The sequence below is a fragment of the Battus philenor genome, unplaced genomic scaffold, assembly GCF_028537555.1.
Source record: "Battus philenor isolate CCGP_79_NKW_IND1 unplaced genomic scaffold, ilBatPhil1.0.hap1 SCAF_4, whole genome shotgun sequence".
Classification (NCBI taxonomy): Eukaryota; Metazoa; Arthropoda; class Insecta; order Lepidoptera; family Papilionidae; genus Battus; species Battus philenor.
In genome coordinates, this window is record NW_027181704.1 from 8971095 (window position 1) to 8993803 (window position 22709).

General features: G+C 33.6%; 1 protein-coding gene across 2 annotated transcripts in view; it reads left to right on the top strand.

Annotated features, from left to right (window-relative positions):
• Nucleotides 1–946: 946 nt before the first annotated feature.
• Ten-a (tenascin accessory) overlaps nucleotides 947–22709 on the top strand; it is a 58643-nt gene continuing 36880 nt past the window's right edge. The window contains exons 1-3 of one of the 2 annotated variants that reach the window (XM_068772092.1): nucleotides 947–1351; nucleotides 10587–10646; nucleotides 21995–22248. In XM_068772092.1, coding sequence (XP_068628193.1) covers nucleotides 1224–1351; nucleotides 10587–10646; nucleotides 21995–22248 — 442 coding nt within the window. In that variant the 5' untranslated portion in view covers nucleotides 947–1223. The remainder of the gene's footprint in view (nucleotides 1352–10586; nucleotides 10647–21994; nucleotides 22249–22709) is intronic. The other variant, XM_068772093.1, reaches the window with a different exon arrangement.

The window sequence follows — 22709 nt, forward strand, 5'->3', positions numbered from 1 at the left end:
TCATTTCTTATTCTGGAGAGATAATTCGAACATTTAGAACAGGTTTTTATATAATTTCTTCAAAACCCTATCTATGATAAATTCGTATTGGCGACATTCGTATCGTTATCGGAAAATATTTAAAAGTCACGTAGACGTCCAACTAAATTAACGGGTCGAGAAATCAAATTCATAATGAAGTTTCCGTAAATGAAATTTCTATATAAGTAATGAGAATTAAAAGCAAACAATCCGGTGAAAAGAGTAGCGGGTGCACCTATTTGTCGCTAACAATATATATGTGAGTGTAATTGTTTGACATGCAAAGCGCTGAGATCAACCACCCGTTCTTGGTTGGGGGAGCCGAGGACTATGATATGCAATTTACGTTGAGCCTACTCTACTTACAGAGAACAAAAAACGCGACAATAGTGAAGTTTTCTGAATATGTTTGAATTCAAATGGTGATAAATGTTTGTGTTCGTTTCTGTACAATTTTTTTTCCCATTTGTTTCGAAAGCATAGCTAGAAATTTTTTTTTGGTTAGTTTCACTAATTAATTACACGACTACATAATGATCAATCATGATGATTAAATGTAAATGTGTTTTTTTACTATTCTATAGTCTTCCTTAATATTCCTATAAACAAGGCAAACTTGGAAGAAACTATGATAAAATCGATGCTTAGAGATCACTAATCCTTGAAACTTCTCTACTCTCACCTCATATAATAGGTTATTCAAAGTTTTAAAATTCACCGCTCGCGCTTGGTTACGTCAGATCTGTCTGTTACATATTTTGAGTGCTGTGGTATTTTTTGTTCCTCGTCTAATAACTCGGCAAGCTTTTGTGGCACCTCGACATGGGCGCAAAAACTACAAAAGACGAAGGGTCGCGGTACAGGACCGGGGCGGCCTACTGCCGTGCGTCGCTACGTCGCTAGTCACTCGCGATTACTCAACGGAGCAGGTCACACGGAGAAACAACCCGATGTGCGTATATCGCTAAACGGTAATAATCAAACCCGCTTTCAGATAGAGTACCAAATTCAAATCAAGATGATCACATACGTTTAGACTATATGTTGTGGTGATAAATTAAGTACAACTATAACGCCAACCGCATAAACAATAGTGCAATACAATGTAAGTGACAGAAAAGATTCGGAAAAAGTGAGATGTTGACCACTGTGGCCAATATCTAATTGTGTAGTGGACTCAAGATTTGGATACCGTTGAAAAGATGACAATGAAATCGCTGAAATACAGCGAAAGGGATGAAATGATGGAGGGTTTTAGCCCCGTGCCTCCACCCCTTCCCCGGCGGCAGCCTGTTCGGAATATCTACGCTGAACCCTTCGTGGATCCTAGGTAAGTCAAAACTTTCTAAAAAATACAACTGCATCACAAATTTATTATCTCGCTTTTTATTTGTTTTAGTCACAATTAACGATTTTATAAAATATTTATGCAAGTTTTAGAAGCTTTCGCATTCTACTACGGAGCTGTTTATTTCTTTCCACAACAAAAGAGATTTGGCATTATTTTATACGACCAACGGTTTGTTGTATCTACGACATAAATTATAGAAATCAAAAAAACATTAGGCAGCGGTAAGATAAAGCTTGTAACAGTCATCGTTAAGCCATTTGCGCAATAAATTACAAAGCTTTTGATAAAACCGCCGACATTTAAAGCCCGATGTAAAGTAATCGTATCCAAAGAGAATACGACACATTGATTTTAACTATATTATTGCTATCTCTCCTTCCTATGAAATAATAATGGTCATAAATTGTAAAACTACTCTTTACGTCTTACAGATGAACCTTAATTTGTTGTATAAAATCGAAGGAAACATTGAAAGATATAATATTTAGCTCATAACGGTGAATTAGTTTGCACTTGTTTACTATCACAACCCCAACTTTGTTCACCCTCTGTACCTCACAACGCTCTCCTAAGCAATAATAAAGAGCCCGAAGCCAGAAAACATCACACAGCGAGGGTACTGGAGTAAACATAGACGGCATAGAAACCCCACAAACCACCAAAGACCATCCAACATTAATAAAGAAACTTTTAGAACTAATTTTGCAGTTCTTGTCGTGGTTCTTCTAGTCTAAACAGTTGTGTATGAAAATACAAGTTCATACAAATTATTGATTATATGAAAACAAAGTAAATTAAGTCTATAAAAATATTAGAACGTATTGTTCATGTTTATATATTTCAATAGAGAAATTAAATAAATTTTCAACATTATTTCGTATAATTTAATATAGCAGAGAAACTGCAAAATCTGTATACTTTTTACTTTGTGTCAGCGAAAATAGACATTTAGCGAATAATTTCGGCTACATATTTACTAGTTTATTATTCAAAACAAAATTGCATTTCAATGTTTATAAGGGTATGGATAATATAGCATTTAGATTGTGTGCTAATAGCGGTGAGCTAGATAGAGAAAGAGCGGATATGCGATGCTATATTCCGCCATAAATCATATTTTTATACTTGGCTCGCGCTACATCGCCAGCGGCACACATTCGGCAGTTAGAACCATCTGCGACACCCCAATCGGCGCTCAGTTTAATTTGGAGAGATACCGAGGGCAAATCCCTGAAATTAATATGAAAGAAACCAATACAAAATACCCCTGTATAGCTTAAGGAACACGCGGTCGTGTTGTAAGTGGAACCATTTTATATCTTTATAAATATGTAAGTAATGTATACTTAAAAAATTGTTTATAGTGATTGTCAATTTAAAAAATGAAGACACATGGAAGAAAATTTGAAGTCTCTTACTTAATATAGCCATAAACATTATTACACGGCTAAATCTTTATTTTTCTATTACATAAAACATTTGTTTCTATAGCGTGCATTGATTTACTTTTTAATGTGATAATACTAAAATATATTAAGCACGTTTAAAAATTAACTATCTTCTTTTGGCCATATTTTACCGTGCTAAGGTAAAATTATTTGTATATAATCATTTCCATATTCATAAATTTATTGCACATAATAACATCGTGATGAATCTGAATTTGAAGTATTCATTTATTACAAGAAGAATGGACATGCAGTTTATAAGAGATGCACTGGTTATTATTTAACTAATAATTTAATAATAAATAAAAATAAATAGAGAGTAAAATCAAAATTTTTCTTAAGCAGTACACAGAGGTAGCCAAAAAGATTTACTAACGAGAAATTGTTTACAAGTGAGCAATGTTTAGTAAACAAAATGACCGATTTCATGTTCAAAGCTTTGTAGAAGCGTCCCAGTTACTCAGCTGAGTACAACATGGGCTTTATTCGACTTTAGTGATGGTTTAGTGGGTTGGTAGCAATCAAAGAGTGACTGAACCGAAGTTTTATGATGAATGGAGTTAACAAGGCAAAGCTAGGCACAAACGTATTAAGACGCGATTCTTGAATAGTTAATTATGTTTCTTAGTAACACTGGGTGCCATAACCATGAATGGCCTTTTCAGTATGAAACAGCACAAAAAGCAAAAATAATATAAAATATATATACATAAATTAATACGTACATACATAAATTAACCCATGTGAATTTGGAAACGAACATTTCGGTCTTCAACAGGACTGAAAACTGATTGTAATGTAGGCTCGATCATAATCCATTGGATTATTTTTTATAGTCAGTTTTAGACAGTATGACATGCTTTAAACACCAGAATAACTCGAAGTCTCTGAAATAATCCATACATTAACAGCGAAGATTTTTTCATAACGAGAATGCGTTAGTTCATTATTGACGGACCTAAACATGAAAAGTGTTGTAGTAAACCCAATGTTGTCCACATTGGGTTTATTTTAAATGACCTACGTTTATTTTTAATGTTATTAATAATTTATATTATTATAATCTATAAACTTATACACATTACGGTAACAAATGGTTTATGCAATAGAAAAAAGAGCATTTTTTGTAACAATATTTGCTAATATTGCTAGACTAAACATATGTCATATATACATACAGATTTTGCTTTTAAAAATATACATGTAAATCTTTAAGAAACAAGGCAAAGAGTTTTAAATCAAATTTTATAGTCCAAATTAAAGATAAAGATAAGACCAATAATAAAGATAAAGGTAAGATAAGAAACGTATATTTAATAAAGGAACTTTTGACAGAACTCTTAATGGTCGTCCACTTATTATCTATTTATTTTTAATCTACTTTATTTTTTACTCTACTCTGGTTCGCAAGTCCGTATAGTAGTGGAGAAGAAGCAGGAAGACACTCCACAACAACATTATTATAAAACGAAGTATCACGCCTATTCCGCAGTGTACCTTGAACACTCAAGTTAAACAGCAGCCAGCAACTAGCGCTTTATGGGTATTACATTAAAATGTATAGTAAAAATGAAGTCAACAACAGATAACAAGTTTGTTTAACTTCATCTTTATAACACTTACTAATTAGCGTCAGAGGAAAGGTCATTTATTACAAAAGAATATGTCGCCATTACAATTACTAATTAATATTAAAGGTGATAGTAAATAGCCATACATTTTATCTTTAATTACATCCCAATATCACTACTACTTTTTAACTAAGGAGATATCAAGTGATTTAATTACAAATTTATCACTACTGCTCACTTATGTTTTAAATAACGCAATAGTTGACTGTTGATACAAGCAATTGTTGATGCAAATGCAGTAGTTTAATTTTTTCCTTGGCTGATATTACATTTCACATTAGAAGCGTTTACATTTTTTTTTATCTAAAAGATACTAGCTCTCGGTATTTCATTACTCGAGTAAATCATGTGAAAATCTTACCAGTAATCATTTTCAAACACACAGAAAATAAAAGGCATGGTAATAATTCTAAAATTGTACATCGTATTTGTCTAAGGCGAGATGTAATTCACAATTCGTCTTACATAATGACAGCAATTCGACATGCTAGCGCGATGATCGATAACGGAAACTCTATTCGGCGTTGTGTACCCGTTTTATAAAGAATGTAATTTCCTTTACAACGTGCTAACAAGGTACAACAAGTCAACTGCATATGCCGTCGCTTAAGTGCACGCAACAACAATAGATGTTAGATAGCATCGTTTCGCCCCCAAGTATTCGATGCGCTTCACACGGACAAATAAGGAAACCTTAAGTGTATGCCCGGACCCGTCATTAATACGTCTATTTGTTGGTAAAGATTGATCCAGACAGTAAAATTCAGCAAATGAACTCCACGGCGTATGGACTTTATGTTCAGACTTATATATATATGTTAAATATATCCACGTTTATAGTTTGAATTTCTCTTATTAATTAACGATATTATCAAAAAAGAATTGTATTTATATACATACCAATGAATTCATGCGATTATATTGTTCAGAATTATTATATTTCATTACGATAAATTCTGAAATGGAAATCACTGTTTTATTAGCAAAGTCGGAATAATTATTAAGTAAATAAAATTTGTTTTCCAAAAAAACCTTCGGAGATACTTTTATAGTCTACTGGTCGTACCGTAGAAGTTTCTGAATATTAAAACGGAGTCTCAAAAGTTTAAAAGCAAACCAAATTCTCAGAATCTTTCGCATCGAATATTAAACTTTCAAAATCATAAAATACCTTCGTTTTTCTTGAAATTAAAATAAACACGGTCTTCTCCGATTTTCTCGAAAACATTTTTTTTTATTCAAAAAACTAATCACAAATTTCAAATGTTTTCATTATGAAGGTGTGCTAAATATTTTACAAATTTATACCATTTTTTCCTCGATACATGCTATTAGAATTCAATATATATATATATATATATAATATATATATATATATATATATATATATAAGTTAAGTTATAACTCTATGTATGTGTGACTGTTGTTTCTGTGTTTTTTTCGGAAACTAAAGTCTCTTTGCTTAAACCTGTATACATAATTTCAAGTATAATCTGTTTGAAGCAACAAAGCAACAGGGCCCTGCTTCGGACCAAAATAAGAAATCGAATGTTGTCTGCCTTAAATATGGTAATCCAAAAAATCGAGTATACTAAAAGAAACTGGCGAATGAATACCTTATTCAAAGCGAGGATTGGAATAAATAAAATATCGAGACATCGACAAAGTGTACATTCTTAATATCATTCGAAGCTATATTTTATTATAAAATGTATACGACAAACATGTACTACAACACTGTTAATAATCAGCATTTATGAATTAAATGTCCACATGATTCGCAAATTAAGGATAATGAGTTGCAAACACTGGCTTTTCAATACTTACACCCAGAAAAGGTAGCTAGCTATTCAGGCTACTCTTTCTAACAACTGAACCGGTCTATTATTGAGTTCTCAAAAGGTAGAATATCATTCATCATTCAAGGAGTAAGATCAATAAAAGACAATTTTTTATTGAATAATTAAAAGGCCAAAGATATAAAATCATATAAACAAAATTGATTTCTAGAACTATAATAAAACGGGATTACACAGTTACATCAATTTATTATATAGAATTTTCAATAACATGTAGCATCAAAACTTAGCATCAGCCAAAATGTGGGAACACCCAAACCAGAGCAATTGTATACTTCTAAGACGATTGGCACCCAAAATCTAAATACGGTAAACAAAGTCTATGATTTATAAATAGATAAATATTTGTTCCAGCGATTACCGTTTCATTATTTTTGTGATAATAAACTTGCTTTTAAATATTGTTTTTATTTTACAATTATTTTCTGACCACGGTTTGTTCTAGTCAACTATAAAACAGAGTAATCGCCCTTTAAAAAAATAGAATTAAAGAAAATTTCTTTAATAAATACACCAGATTTGTGAAACTTCTTACGTACAAAGCCAACATTTTTCATCGTTTTTATCATCCTTTAAAGTTAGAGTTAATATATATATAATAAAATATATTTAACATCAATGCTTATTGATTTTTGAATTCACAATGATCGATTGTTCAGTTAATGCACTTCGTCTTATTAATAAGTCGAATAATTAGAGGAAACGCCCCATCAAGCACCGTGTGTCTCCTCTTGTGCGGCCGGTATGAGGGGCAGTGCAGTACCGACAGAGAGCAAAGCTGCACTGGACGCTACAGGAAATTCAATTATCTTCTTTCAACTTCAACGCACGATATCGACACAATCATTTCATTTATCTGAACCTTGCTGCTTAAATCGGTCATAATTGACTCTATCAAAACTTATGATTAGTTCGAGACAACATCTGTTCACTGTTAGTGTTTCAACGTCACAAAAATAATAGATATAAAAATGTTTTACATATCTAATGAACTTTCTTTAGAACTATCATGGTTGTTGATATTTATGTTATAAAGCACAACATCACAAATTTTTATTTACTACATTTGATCCAATTATGCTAATGATATTTTATGCATGGATTACTTTTTGGGATATAGCTATTGTTATTATTTTAACTTTATACCTGCACATGATTTTCAAGTAAAGGTATAATATTTTAGCGCTTCTTTTGCTTTCGAATATAAGAAAAGATTTATTCACTACTTAGCGATAAGTGAGCGGGAAGGAAACCTACAAATCGAAAAAGATATTCGGAAGCGTGCATTATGTCCACTTCGAAGCACTGCAGGCCGTCCTACATTTCGAATATTTCTATTGTGAGTAAAAGACCTGCGATCTGAAACGGGACGCTCGCTCACATTTTTGCAAAAATATATTTTTAGCACGTAAAATAAAAGTCCCCATTTAAATTTTTGCATTTCATTTGAATTGTATACACAAGTATCCAACACTATTTCAATGAAATAGATATTACATACATACGTTATGTACTTCGTTAATGAGTTATAAGAGATAATCAAGCTTTCTCAGTTATACGAGTATGTTAAAATAATTACAAAATCATGACGAGGTTCAGGTGAAAGGATAATCAACGATTGTACACAAACTTCTGCTGTCACAAAGTTGGACGTGAATCTTTTAAAGTGACATCGACTCACACATCTAAATGCCTCCATATTCAAACCCTTGCTTATCTACTTGTGTTAGTAAACAAACCACTTTCGTTTGAATAATTCACTCGTCGAGGTGAGGCCCCGGAGACAATGACGACACTGTAATAGTTTCCGTTTTGAATAAGAGATGCCCATTGTCTTCTTCCAATATTGATTGGGTTCGTCTCTTGCTATGCGCTACTGATGCCAGCATTGAAATCATGTTCCGGTGAAATATCGTCGAAGATTTTCGTATCGAATATTCAACTAAGCCTCACCGTAGATAAATATGTATGATGTTGCGAGTCTCTCTTAACAAATCAAATTTTAAAGCTCTTCTTCTATAGTGATTATGTATATATTCAAATAACCTTTTTTAATAATCATAATTTATGTTAGTTTTTTCTTTAGCGTGACAACTTTACAATTCTCTTTTAAATAACTGGCAACCACTAAACATACATAATATTGTAATCGCCGTCAACTAGAACATACTTATATATCACATGTGTTCATGTAATAAATTATTGTTATTATTATTTATGAGGTTATTTAAAGCCTACTATGCAATATATAAAGAAGCTAACATCCCTTGCTCTATTTGACGTTTTTTTTTAAAGAAAGTAATGTAAAGTAATTAAATATTTTTCATAAACTTTTATGGTTGTTTATTTGATTTAAAACAATAATTTGCAGTACCTATGACCGCAAACTGTGGTGTTGAGTGTCCATAAATCATAATTAATCCAAGGTTCAGGTATAAACTTATTAAATACCGTCGTTGAAGTGATCAACCTAGAAGATCTTATGGTGATGTGAGCTGTTACAGAGTTTTTTTATATCTATTTTACGAAAAGACCCAAAACGCCAGAAACAAAAAAAATAAATGAACCACAATGTAATCGTATTTTTCAATTGATATTATTTAGTATAATTAAGTTTAAATAGCGCGAAATAACAGACCACGTTTTAGAAAAATTATAAGATTTTAAATATAGCTAAGCCGTCATACACAGCCGTGACAGCTGAGACGCATTCAATCTGTGTTGGTGCTCGACAGACTATCAGACGAATCATCGCCGGCGCAGGGATATTTCGGTGGCACGTGGGATCCGCACCGGACGCTTATCGGTATAGGGTATTTTAGCCTAACCCGTTTCAAAAATAAACAAACCGCCTTGCCGTCCGAATAAATACGAGCCTCGCTTTGACACTGCCTGCTATAAATAAACGTAATGAATAGGCGGCTGACATGACCGCGGTAATATTGTATGTCGACGTATCCTCGCCTGGATTTATTTCGTCCCTAATTTGAATATCAGAAGTCCATAGGCGGTCTTACTCTCCGGTATGTAAACAAACAATTTTAAAAGCCGTCTCGTAAAATGCATTCACAAAACGATTCAATGAATTAATTTCATTGCGGAGCACTGATTTTAACGATAAAAAAACCCATCACTGTGAAGTTGTACCGTTAACATAAAATGTAATTTTCAAGTACTAATTAATTATAAAGTAAAAAAAATATGTAATAAGCTATAGTATTGTATTACTAATCTTATCTTTCAATGGTATTTTATTAGAGTATAGTATATAATTCTGCATAACTTTTTTATTTAAAATATAAACACAATGCAATTTTCAGTTGGTATGTGATTCTTGGACGATACTTGTCGTCTTTTGCGTATTATAAAAAACAAAGTCATGTTAGTTACACCATTCCTCTAGAACGGCTGCACCAATTTAATGATTTTTGTGTCTTAGGACTTGTCTTTGTCCGTCCGTTCAAATTTTACCTTTGAAAAACATCAGTGTATCCTTTAGGTGTTAATCTTCTCCATTAGATGGAATGTAGTTCGCCAGGACAGCTAATATTAGATAATATTGGAGAAGAGTTCATAAGCATGTTTTATTTTGAACAGCAGTGGACAGACCACACAAGATGGATCCATTTGTCTAAGTTCCATACTCAAAAGATAACAAACGCGCTGCACGCTCTCGGCTGCACTTATCTAAACACTCAAGCCGAAGCGCACACAAACACAGCTTCGCCCTAACTTACTTTTTACCACGAAACGCCTTTTCTTTTTACCCTTTAGGACTTCGCGGTACCGCGTGCCTCGCGTGTCGAGTGCCTTTGTTTCTGTCCGGAAATTCATGCATTTTGCCGCAATGTGCAGTTAAGGGAAGACACATAGGTACGATACCAGAGAATGTCTTTTTGTTGCCTTATTTACGACTGCAGCAAGCCAGCGCGGCGCTGAGGTTAAAAATAAAATTCTTTAAAAGAACAACGTCGAGTTTGCAATTCACACGTATGTGTATATTAAATGGAAAGAAAGTAATTATATTTTATAACAATTTCTTTTCGCAACGTTTTGCATAATTTAAAAATAAAATCGATATAAGCTCTGTCTAAACAATACTAAAACCAAAACAAAAATATCTGAAAAAAAAACTTATATTAAAAAAGAAAACATGTGCCCATTATTGGAAGACAATAATATTCGACTAAATAAACGTAGAGGAAATCTTACGACAAGTACCTAACTAAAAGCTCCCATCGAAACATTTCTAATAACAGTTTTGGTATTGTCCAAGGTACACGTCATCGGGCGTGACTAACGAATGGCTCGCCCTACAGACCCTAAATTCCGAGTCGTAAGTATCAGTGACAGCGCCGGTGCCCGATATCTACGAAGGCTGCCGAACATTACCATAACTCTAACCGACCCATAAACGTAATTAGAGACACCAATAACACCAGAACGCTCTGAGATATATTAATCTGTTTTCATTCGAGAAAGGGTTGACGGTCCAAGAGAACGTTAAATATGTAATAAGTATTATACGACCCATGAAATCCTGATACCCTGACAAGTGCCAGAGTTATAAAACAATCGTAACACCCGAAAGTGTCTTTGTACTTACTATTCAACAATATTATTATTGAAATAATAGATTGCATTCGAAAAGACCCCGTATTAACTAATACATCGTAAATATCATAAATAGATTATAACTGTTTAACACTTTCGTCCTTTTTATATTTAATATACATAATATTAAATACCTATATAAAATTTAATTAATTTAATTTCATATTATTTTTACGACCAAAAGCATTTTTTTCGGATAAAGCACAATTTCTTTAAACATCATATATTTCTGTTACAAAATTTACTAAAAAGCGGCTTTCTAAGTTGATTGATTATTAATAATATTACTACGAACTGCCTTCTCAATAAGAAAAACTAAACAACGTACTAACTACAACGTACAGCCTTGTTAATAGAAATTAACATTAAATTTCTCTAATAAACTGGCAGAACGAGGTTGCTTTCTTTAATTATGTTTTTGAAGCGTGGTGCTTCTCCCAAAATAAATTAATATATACAAAACTTTATTTCTCTTCTAAAATTTCGTGCGCAACAGGGCATACATCTGTAAGTTCATTAACCGCCCTTAAACATGTGGCCACCTATCTTGATCCTTCACTACACGTGAGACTGTGCCACTTCAATTATGCATTATACCGAGACCACAATAATTCATACCTTTTACTAAATGCCAGAAATTGCTATCAAAGTACCCAGTGTCGTCAAATGCCTTTTGTTATAATAAAATTATAAAGACGATAGTTTTTAAGAGCCCTTAAAACGATTATATTAATTTATGTTAATCAAAAACTGATAATAAAAAGGAATTTATTATGAGATTAGTTGCCTGAGAATTCAGATTGTAAAATGCTGATTAGGTTTCTTGTACAAAACCAGTTTGGTTTCTTGCAGCTTAATGCCATCCGGAATCGTTGGTCATTAGAGGGCGTTACAGTTGTTACCCGTGTTAATATTCAAAGACAAGGTTATAAAAGTAATGCGATTCAATTGGTGGCGAGAATGTTACCAATGGTCCAATACCCTTATCATTCACAGAGACCCGCTCAAGCGTAAAGTCCCCGCTGCAACGAAAATCTCTCTTTAGGGAACCCTTAAGTTTAAACAAACGACCAGATTACAATGCAATTGAGCTTAAATCTAGTTGAACTTTAAGCAACTATGAACACACGTACAGTTTAAAAAATATTGTTAATAAGACGAAAATTAAAAACTTATATGAGTAGCAATGATAACACAGTTTTGGTTTTATTTGTAAAATATTTAAAATGCTTAAGGTGTGCACGTAAAAACAATAAAGAGATTTTCATTTGAAATAATTCAGAGTTGACCGTAATTTTAAAATTGAAATTGACCACACTTAAATGATGAAATTAATACACTACGTAACGCACAGTTTATTATTTTTATGTAGCATGTGAAAAATGTCAACAGAACCTGAAATATTCGCAAAACGAAAATATACGCTAATAAAAATGAATGAAGACAGACAAGCCAGACACTTTTATGTTTCTTCTGTTTAACTGATGGTGAATATCGTACACTTGGCTCCATTTGAACCCTCAAGCAGGAGAAAGCAATCTCCTTATAATGAACCATCACCAACGAAGTACAATTTCTACATTCATTTCATTTTTACGAGTATCTTCAACTCGACACGAGAATTCTTACTGCATTTTTATTATAATACAAGCTTAGTTTTGAATGTCAACATCATTATATACGCTCAATAAAGTTTTATTTGTTTCACTTTATTATCGAGTAGGGAATACGAATTGCATGAATTCATATTTCGTGCAATAAAATTAAACCAGCCACCACTGAAAATTCAAATAAGATAAAGCAGCGCTAATGTCTTATTGATCGCCGTGAAATGGATCTTATTTGTCATTCATTAAGCCCTGATCGACGAGATGTAGTAATGGCCTCATTTATATCTTTAGGTAAGACTGCGGAGGAAATAATGAAGTCCATTACGATTAATACTAAAGATTTCTTATAGTGACTAAACGATGCTTGACCTCGATCTCAACTGATGGTGAGTGATAATGAATTCTGGTGTTATAATTGATGCGTAGAAAGGCGCCGATGAAATAAATTGTTGACACTTATGTTACACTTACATAACTGTTCAATCTGTTGTACATATATGTACTGTGTTTCATTTGCTTGCTCAATATTTTAAGTCATTAAAACTTTTTATAAAAATAAGTAAAGTTAAAATAGCAGTACAATATTTAAATATATTTGTGTATCTATCTATTTTTTTCCCCTAAGCCCCCTTATCAGAGTCTAATTATAGCTTCTATCAAATTAAATCACTAAATGAACCTAAGTTGGTAAACATATCAATAAATAAATATTTTACTAAGTGTTTATATGCATAGAAGTGTCATGGTTGTGAAAATTTGAAAATACCTTGTAATAAATGGACAAAAATGAAATTCGATTCTCGACGAAAATCAGACATGTCTAAAAGTCGAGGAGATCCATTATCGTTCGATACGGAGGGAGAGGTATTGGAATGTGATAAAATTTTTCAATCAGGCGGTTGCCGAAAAATATTTACAGTGTAACCCGAGGCAACAGCGGTGAGGACAATATTGTGGGGCGATACGCGAGAGACCCGCGGCATTGGCGGCACCGGCCTTCCGCCTCTTTGTGACTCTGTCGAAATAATATTGAACCGGGGTGAAATACGAGCGGCCGCCAGGGGCATCTCCTGCGAGCCGTTTTTCCGTATCGCTGAACAATGCCAAACGTTTACTTTAAACTTGCAATTCTTGCTCTAGCTACACACCTTGATAGGTGTTATATAATCAACTGTCACTTACTAAAGTTTTAGCAAAACATCATTTGAGCACAGGTTTTTAATTTCGGAAAGTTCAAACAAAAAACACGTATTACAAATATATGAATAAATATTTATTACAATACATTTCAATAATGTTAAATATAATTTGAATTTCGTTATCGTTTCAGCTGTAAGACACTCATATTGCACCGGTTGGAACTAGCTCGCATCCAGCGTCTTCCAACAATATTAAATGAAGGTGGTCTGTCCATCTCGTGGGTGGACGTCCTCTGCTATTCTTGCTATTCCATGTCTTCCACTCCAGAATCTTAAAAACCCAGCGGCTATCGGTGCTGTGCTACAAGCTTTTATAATGATCAATAAAAAAAATACGTACTAATATTTCTTTTACAAAAAAAAATGTAAAACTATTTTGTTCCAAAATAAATACGTTGTAATTTTTATGCAAATATTATATCACCCGTGGGTAAATAAAATATTGCACGAAATTCATGCCTCGATGGCTTTTGTCGGCCTAATGGATAATTTATTATCATCTGCGCGAGAGCACAGTTATTTACGCGCGGACTCGCAGTCTAGGACGGCCAGTAATTGGCCGCTTATTCTGTATCAGCCCCATTCATTTAAAGCGATAAAGCTGCCGGAGGCTCCATAGCCGCAGTAGGCAGTCGATGCCACCAGCAGATATCACGTTAAGATAACAATATTTAGTGCGACGTTGTAAATATGAAATATCACAAGCACTGAATAATTTAAACTTTGTTATTAAATGTGATTTATGCCGACCGATCGATACGCACAATAAACGTGTAATCAATATATAACATTTACAGCGTTCACTTAAGCTTTTAAAATAGATGAAACATAGCTGAATTTATCTACTTACAACTTCAAAGCTTTCAATTTCTGTAATAAATATCCGAAGCAAACACGTAATAAGTTTCCGTCGCATGATGAATTTCCGAGAAAATTATATTTGCTATATTTAAGCGAATGGTCGCGCACTAGGCACGGCCCGCACTCTCCCATTCATGAATCAACTTCAGCATTACCTAACCGAGCCCCGAAGCGGCTAAAACAAACATCAAGCCGTGAGAGTTATTAATAAGGAGGGAGTTCAACGTTTCCGAGAGTGCAACATATATGACTCGATGGATAATTGTACGCAATCAAATTTTATTACGAAAATGTTCGTATGTATGTTCTAGTATTGAAACATACGCATAATATTATACTCAAGATCTTATAAATAATATTTATATGAAACCTAACAAACTATAGCAATTTCCCAAGAGGAAAAACATGATAGAAGAAATAATTCTCTTACAAATGTCAAGGCTCAATATTCTTATCCTTGTGTATATATCATATAATAAATATTAGTTATTATAGAAAGCAACAATTTTTTTTGTGTTACCAAAATGTATTCTTAGTTCAAATAAAATGAATTCCATTCTATCTGTTGTATTGTTTTGAATTTTATCTATTAACAAAAATATTCCAAGAACAAGATTCCATTTAAAAGGCTATTATTATTAATGTATCTTAGTAATCAGTTGGGTGTGACCGCTTCGGTGTGATCCGCCCAGGCACATTTTTATCTTACACGTTTTGAAAAATGAACTGTGCGTATCCGCTTATAATATAATTTTATTAAACGGTATTATTACATTTAACTCGTTTGGTTTATAAGATATGACTTTCGAATTAGCTGTTGATTGATTGTATACATTGTTTATAACCATTTTAATAGCAATTATAACAATTTACATTAAAAATCAAATGTTTATTCCTACTATATTTTGTTATTACCATCATTTCAGCCGCAGGACGTCCTCTGTTTTACATCGGCTTACATATTCGATAACATAATTTAAAAAGCAATCAGTAAACTTTCATTGGTAAGTCTCTTTTCCAAGAGGATGGTCGTTGTCTGAAGTCACCAATAGATTTACAGACGACCTGTATCCAGCGTTTTTTGATGAGCTAAACATGTCATTTTTTATATTACGCATCAATAGATTGCAATTTAGGTTTTTTCAAGCACAATTTCAAGGGACGTAAATGATAATTTTATTCCTTGCCCTCATATCGAAAGCAATTGTCGGCGGAGGAAATTGGCAGAACGAGTCCTCTATTGTTATGCATTTCGTTTTAAATTGGGGGCTTTCTTAAATTTACACCCGTGACTTGCGAGAGCGCAGGGGCCGGCGGGCGCTACGCACTCGTAACGACATCGATTGATTTATTTGCATTGTCTACACCGGTATTTACTCACACATGTTGTTGTTGATATAAACGAACGACATTCATTTAAGTACACGGGGTGATAGGTGTCAAAGCTTTCGAGGGTCTGGTATAGCTCATTTAAATTTGCAATTAATGTATACATGAAATGTGTCGCACGTTATGTGTATGATATGTGAAACAAATAATTAATCTAAAATATTTTAGAGTGTCCGCTTTATGTAGGGTTATTAGAAGTAATAAGTCGTGCTTATACGTTCACCTTTTTAAAGTTTTTACAGCTATAACCAATCACCTTGTACAGCAACGACACATTCGTGTTGATGCAAAAAGAATAGAAGTAAATGCTGAACTAATACATGATTTATTGTAACAGATGTGTAAACTACAAAGTAGCTACATTGAAAAATTAATTCCATTGGTTTTAAAATATCAACAGACTAACAAACGACAACGGTTTAAAAAACGCATTGTATTACAATAATAATTGAAAAGGTGAACACCTCGCAAATTGCAGCTGTTACCTGTGATGTTGTTTATATCCCCAAGAACATCAAATTACCATGTTTCGAATAATCAACCTTACGATCACTTTAATTGCCCTCGATTCCTTTATTCTCAATAATCACAATACGTCATTTTAAAACATGAACAATCAACTACGTTCAAGGTTACTTATTGTCTCTCTTTCAATGCAGCACAATTAGCTCGAGGACCTGAAACTCAAAGCTCCGCCATACTATTACAATGTATGATTCATTTTATTATCGATACCATCTCCGACATACTTTCGCCCCTTACACTAAATATAGGGGGCGTACATGAAGTCGGCAGAGGTAAAAAAACGCATATTTTGCGCCGGTACACACGTGAGTAACAAAGGAATAAATTGATTTTACTTTATTAGACAACTATTTGATTTAATGCATAGATTATATAGTATATCGTGATCGCTTGATGAACAATTTTTCAGAGTTATAAAAACATGAAATCAACCACGAAAGTGTTTTAATGGATAATTATCAGTGATAATTAAAATTAATTACACCATGCTCAGACACAGATAACCAAATAATTTCTAACATGCTAGTGTTTATTTAAAGTTGCAAAAAATCTTCTGCTACTCTTTCGTTTCTTCATTTCCGAAGGTCATCTTTGTCATGAAACGACTTAATAGAATCGTTGACAAGTTCTTTTCATACTTTAGTATCGATTCTTCAGGTGATAGAAGGTCTAGTTAAACTCGTACAGTTACAAACTCGTAAAAAACGTTTTGTAATTTTTGAATGTGTCATATTTCATTCGGTAATTATTTACAATTTTGTCTTATGCGCAAGTTATTTGATTCTGCTCTCATTTTATGTCTGAAGATAACAAACGCTAGAATTTGTATTTAAAACCCCCATAGGAAGAAATACATTCACCTCTGGTAAACACTATGCTCGTCTTGTCGCTTTTTTCATCTTACGACATAAATCAAACAATCGTTTTCAATGTTCCATAAATGTATAGATCGCATTCAAATCTTTTATCTCTCCTCAAATGAAAGCCTTTAAATTAGTTTAAATACTTTTGATATATGAGGACTTAATTGAAAATTGTTATTTACATGTATACAATGTATTCTTTCTTTAATTCTTCTAATTCGCCAATTAAAACCGGGGCTTATATATTTTGATCAACGTTTTAATTTCTATTCAAAAATAATAAGACTACACTGTGCTCTGGCGGTTCACATAATAGACGCGGCGATGCTCCAACCCCTAATGCCGAAGGGTGATACTCATCGCCGTGAACTCTAGGTATAAGAACAAATCGATATAAGCCGCTAGCTCTGCTTCAAATCCCTAGTCTTTTCATGAACCTACTAAAATTATACTTTTGTAGGTGCATTTTCTGGTAAATATGTCTTATAAAATGTTCATTTTTAGAATATAGGGATTTATTTGGAAACTTAGAATAAGAAATGAGATGTAAGAGCAAAATAGCGTAATTAATAAACAAGCGAGAGAGTGGCGTTTATTGTGCACGACGGAGAAATTAAGGAGGCTTCAATTGTACAAGGACAAGTTGAACAATACTTATTCCTTCAGACTTCATATTCAAACAAGGGTATAAGGAGCGTGATTACCTGGAGAGCGATTACGACGAAATAATCAGAATGAAGTTAAATTCTTCGTAACCAAATTCATTTGTCCCTTAATGTGAATGTTGAAATAAATTCAAATCCCTAAACTAAGTAATAATATTAACTCAAGAAGTAAATGTAAAGTGGTCGTAAAACTAAATGTTAATCATTACAAGTATATTTGTATGTAAATATTTATGTACATAAATGTGTGTGCGTGTGTGTGTGCGTGCGCGCGCGCGTGTGTGTGCATGTGTGTGTGTGTGTGCGCGCACTTGGATGTGCATCTCTGCGTGTGTGCGTGCGTGCGTGCGTGTGTGCGTGCGTGCGTGCGTGCGTGTGTACGTGCGTGCGTGTGTGCATGCGTGCGTATGTGCGAGTGCGTTTGTATATGTGCGCGTGCGTTTGTATATGTGCGCGAGTGTGTGCGTGTATGTGTGTCCGCGCGTGTGTGTATGTGCGTGCGCGCGTGTTTGTGTGCGCGTGTATAAGTGCGTGTGTGTGCGTGTATGTATGTTCATGAGTGTGTACGTATGTGTGTGTGCACTTAAAAGGTAGTGATAAGAAAAGAAGTGTTTGCTAAACTTTATCATATTAGACCGGAATAATGAATTTACATTGAAAAGGATTTATGGAATGACACTTAATACATGATTAAATAATGTCACACATATGTTTACAACAATGTAACATGGAAATATAGTAATAAAAATACCGTCGAATTGATTTTTTAATAAATAAAAATTTGTCGCTATTTCTTGTAAATCCAGTGAAAAACCAAACTATTTAAGCGTAAAGTATAAGATAGGAAGGTGACGGGATAACATTTGCTATTCATAATTTTATAATAATTATTTATTCTGTATCATCATAAGACCCACCACAAACGCTATATTGTTTTCTTTTTAGTCTGTTATACTTTAAGACGGCGTGATTCTGTAGAAAGTTAGTCTTCGTAAACCTATATTTAAAGTCGCTATACAATAAAATCACATCGGCGTCCGTGTCCGCACGACCGTGCAAGATAAATGTATGGAAACATCGCAGCGGCCGCATTCAAGGAGACGCGTTCTCACGGCCCGTGCCCGGCACACACTTTTTGTTTCGTCTGGTTTCCGAGTTAGAGGTCGGTTCATCCCGTTCCGATGCTACGAGTAACCGTTGCACGCGCGATTACAAACACAAAAACTATGCGACCGAGCACTCACAGCCGAACGAGTTTCATAGCTACCTGCCGAGCAATCCGCGATTCCTGTTTTTACCAGCTATTTTACTATTTATGAAACCACATTACCGTTGTCATTGAATGTAAGAGTCGTTGAAAGTAATGGCGTGAAAGGATCATATAACGAGTATGCTTCGGTAAATGTGTAAACTGGTTGAGAGCTCTCGCGTTAATTAGACATGGCTCTGGCCGCGCTACACCTCTTCTCATTATTTACGGCTTCATTAAGAGCTCACTCACGACCAGCGCCTGTCAAAATTTGAACGTACGCCACGTCGAACGCCGCTTGAAATATAGTCACATTGTTCTACAATTGTCACAAACGACCTCGTTAATTATCTTCTACGTTTCTTCCATTCAATACTCCTTCATACTCATTCCTCGCAAATTACATTCATCTATTCATTAATTCATATCCATTTCAAACTACAATTTTACTGAACATTATTGTTTCAATGAAAATAAGTTGCCACATCGCAAGATTATCTTTGTTGAAAAAAAAAACACACAAAGTGCCGGCTCTTCTCATTTCGGTAACACGCAGAAATAATTTGTTTCAACCAGTAATGACACCCACACAAGTAATGTAATAAAAAACAGAATGAGAATGGATTTAACAAAATCAATTCCGTATACAGTTACAAATGGTCCGTGTAATAAACTGTTAATCGACATTCTCAGATTACAGAACGGTTTTAACTAAATCTTACAATATTTTATTAATCAAAGCCCACGTGAAGCAGAATCGACAAAGTTGAAAAATGTACATATAACTTTAAGTAAAGACATTTATTTCAGTGTAATAAATATGTGAGACTGATTGTATTCGTAGATTTAAAATTTGAATAATTTTTTTAATGTAAGTCTGTTATAAACCATTTGTTTATAATGTGATTAGTCTTTCTATTTGTACATAAATAAATAGGTAATTGTAATAAAAATTTTAAGAAATCTTTTATCTTAGGCAATAAATATGCAAATTTTGAAAATAATTTCAAAGGTGTTTACAGGTGTTCAATTATTGTATATGATATAGTGATCGATATACTCTATCCTTTTCTTACTCTTATTCAGCAGCGTTTTGAGAAAAAAAATAAAGTCAAATTCTTGCTTGAAACAAACCCGACATAAGCCAAGTTTCGTCCTCGCTAAGTTTGGACCAATTACTTCTACTTTCTTACTACTTCACAGGTAGGGGTCATTACGTTTGCGTCAGTTGGTGAGCGCTTCGGACAACCAATACGCCATATGTTAACTGCCTTTAAAAGTTTAAATTTAGCCGTGACAGCGAAGTTCGAGTAATTGATTAATGATCTCTCGGGGCGGACGTGCTTGAATGCTTCGATGCGTTTTTTTTTGTTGGAATCCCTAATAATGATACGTTTTGATTGTCTGAAAAGGTTCGTAATAATACACCACCCACCATATGGCTCTAGACACTGATTTGCTTTGCAACAGTTGCTCGTAATAGAACGTTTTATACTATGACAGATTGGTGGATAGATACCGAAATCCCGTAGTTTGTATTAAACATACTTTTTTACGTTGTACATATAAGTTTTGGAAGTGCAGCAATAAAATTGCGTTAAATAGGCTTTCTAATATACGATTACAAAAGCATCCATCACTTTAATTTGTTTTGTAGATAGACAATTAGTTTTAGTAATTTGTTTTAACTAGTCTTTCTTGTTATGGCCTGGCTAAAATATACGGAACGAAGCAGCGAAACATATCTCATTGTGTATTCTTGTCTGCACGAATTAAATATGCACGATTAATTTGTTACTGCCGATAGGGTAAATGTTTTTTAAACTGCCTATATTAAGAGAAGTTATGTAATTAAAGTTAAATTGGTAATTGATATTTTATTCTAAAAATAATTATACAATAAAACGAAAAAGATGTTTTAGAGAACATGTGTGCGCAAACCAATTAAAAATATTGCTACAAACAGTTGAATTGACCAAACTTCATAATTTATGGAATCTGATGTATATTTACGTTGTGTGTCACACGCCACTGGCAATAACAACTGGTTTTGTTCATGAATTTTTTAATAATGATATGTCTCCCCCACTAGGGACGACTTAGATAGGTACAACTTGAGTGCTTATTTCGATCGCACGGAGCCAACATGGGTTAGGCTAATGCCCCGGGCGAGCCATGTGTTGTTTCTTTTCTTTTAATCAAGGCTACTAAGCGACGTAAAGACTACAATCTAAAGGCAACATGCATTTATTTTTTTATCCATCTTCTAAATACTTTAAGTAATATACTCATCATACATCTAAATTATTTTAATAAGCCAAACTGCATTGCATTAACCATAAATTTACTTTTATATTAAATATTTACTTAAAATGTAGTATTAAAATAAACTAACATTGATCATAATTTATACCGCATTCTAGGAATTCATAATTGAAAATTTGAATTTCATATTAGGAATATTTGCGGCTACGTTTCCTAGAATAAAAACACGATACCGCGAACGTGTAATGGAAAAGATAAGGGAACTTGCGATGACTGAACTGCGCAACGATGAAATGTAGTAAAATAATGTTTTTTTTTTTAATATTAAAGCATATTATGTTACTTGTATTCTATGGGAAAGAGATCTTATGATGTGATTGAATTATTTTAACTAGAGTTTCAAAAAACGAGCACTGCGGAATAACATTGTAATCTTTGTTTCAGGTTGGCCGGAGCAGGTATGCCAAGCGGAATGGGTGGCGGTACACTCGGCAGCGGTCATTGCCAACTGGCCAACCAGCCGCTAGTCATGCCTGTATTCCCTCTCCGTGCTACTCAGCCCAGCCCCGTGCCCGTGTACTCGCCCTCTCGTTTCCACATAGATAAACGTTGCCAACATAGATGCACGTGGAAATGTCTCGCCATAGCAATGATATGTCTCTGCGTCATTTTAGCGGCCATGCTCGCTTACTTTATAGGTAAGTTTAAATAAATTCCACTATAAATACGTCTATAAAAATATTGCATAAACCGCTTATAAAAGTTCTTCAGTTCATTAATCAATAATTTCATTTAATTTTTTTTAGATTACTACTAATAATAATTAAGTTCCTCTCTGATTGTTATATAATTGCTGAACACCGTGGCACTGGTGTTTTAATATCCTCTACGTGAAGCTATCTGCTTTCATAGCATAAATTTTATCAATGCTGTAGAGTATATCTATTTTATTATCTGGTTGATGAACAGGTTTTTAGTCTCTTTTTTTTCACTGTTCTCTAAGATGATTCATTTTTCCGTGTTTCTAAGACCATGTCGTATTATATGACCTAAACAAGAGTACTTAATTCACATACAAGAGTAAGTAATTTACCAAAAAAATCGCGTATTAGATATGAATGACACTAACACAAAATATCTTAAAGATCTAAATGTAATA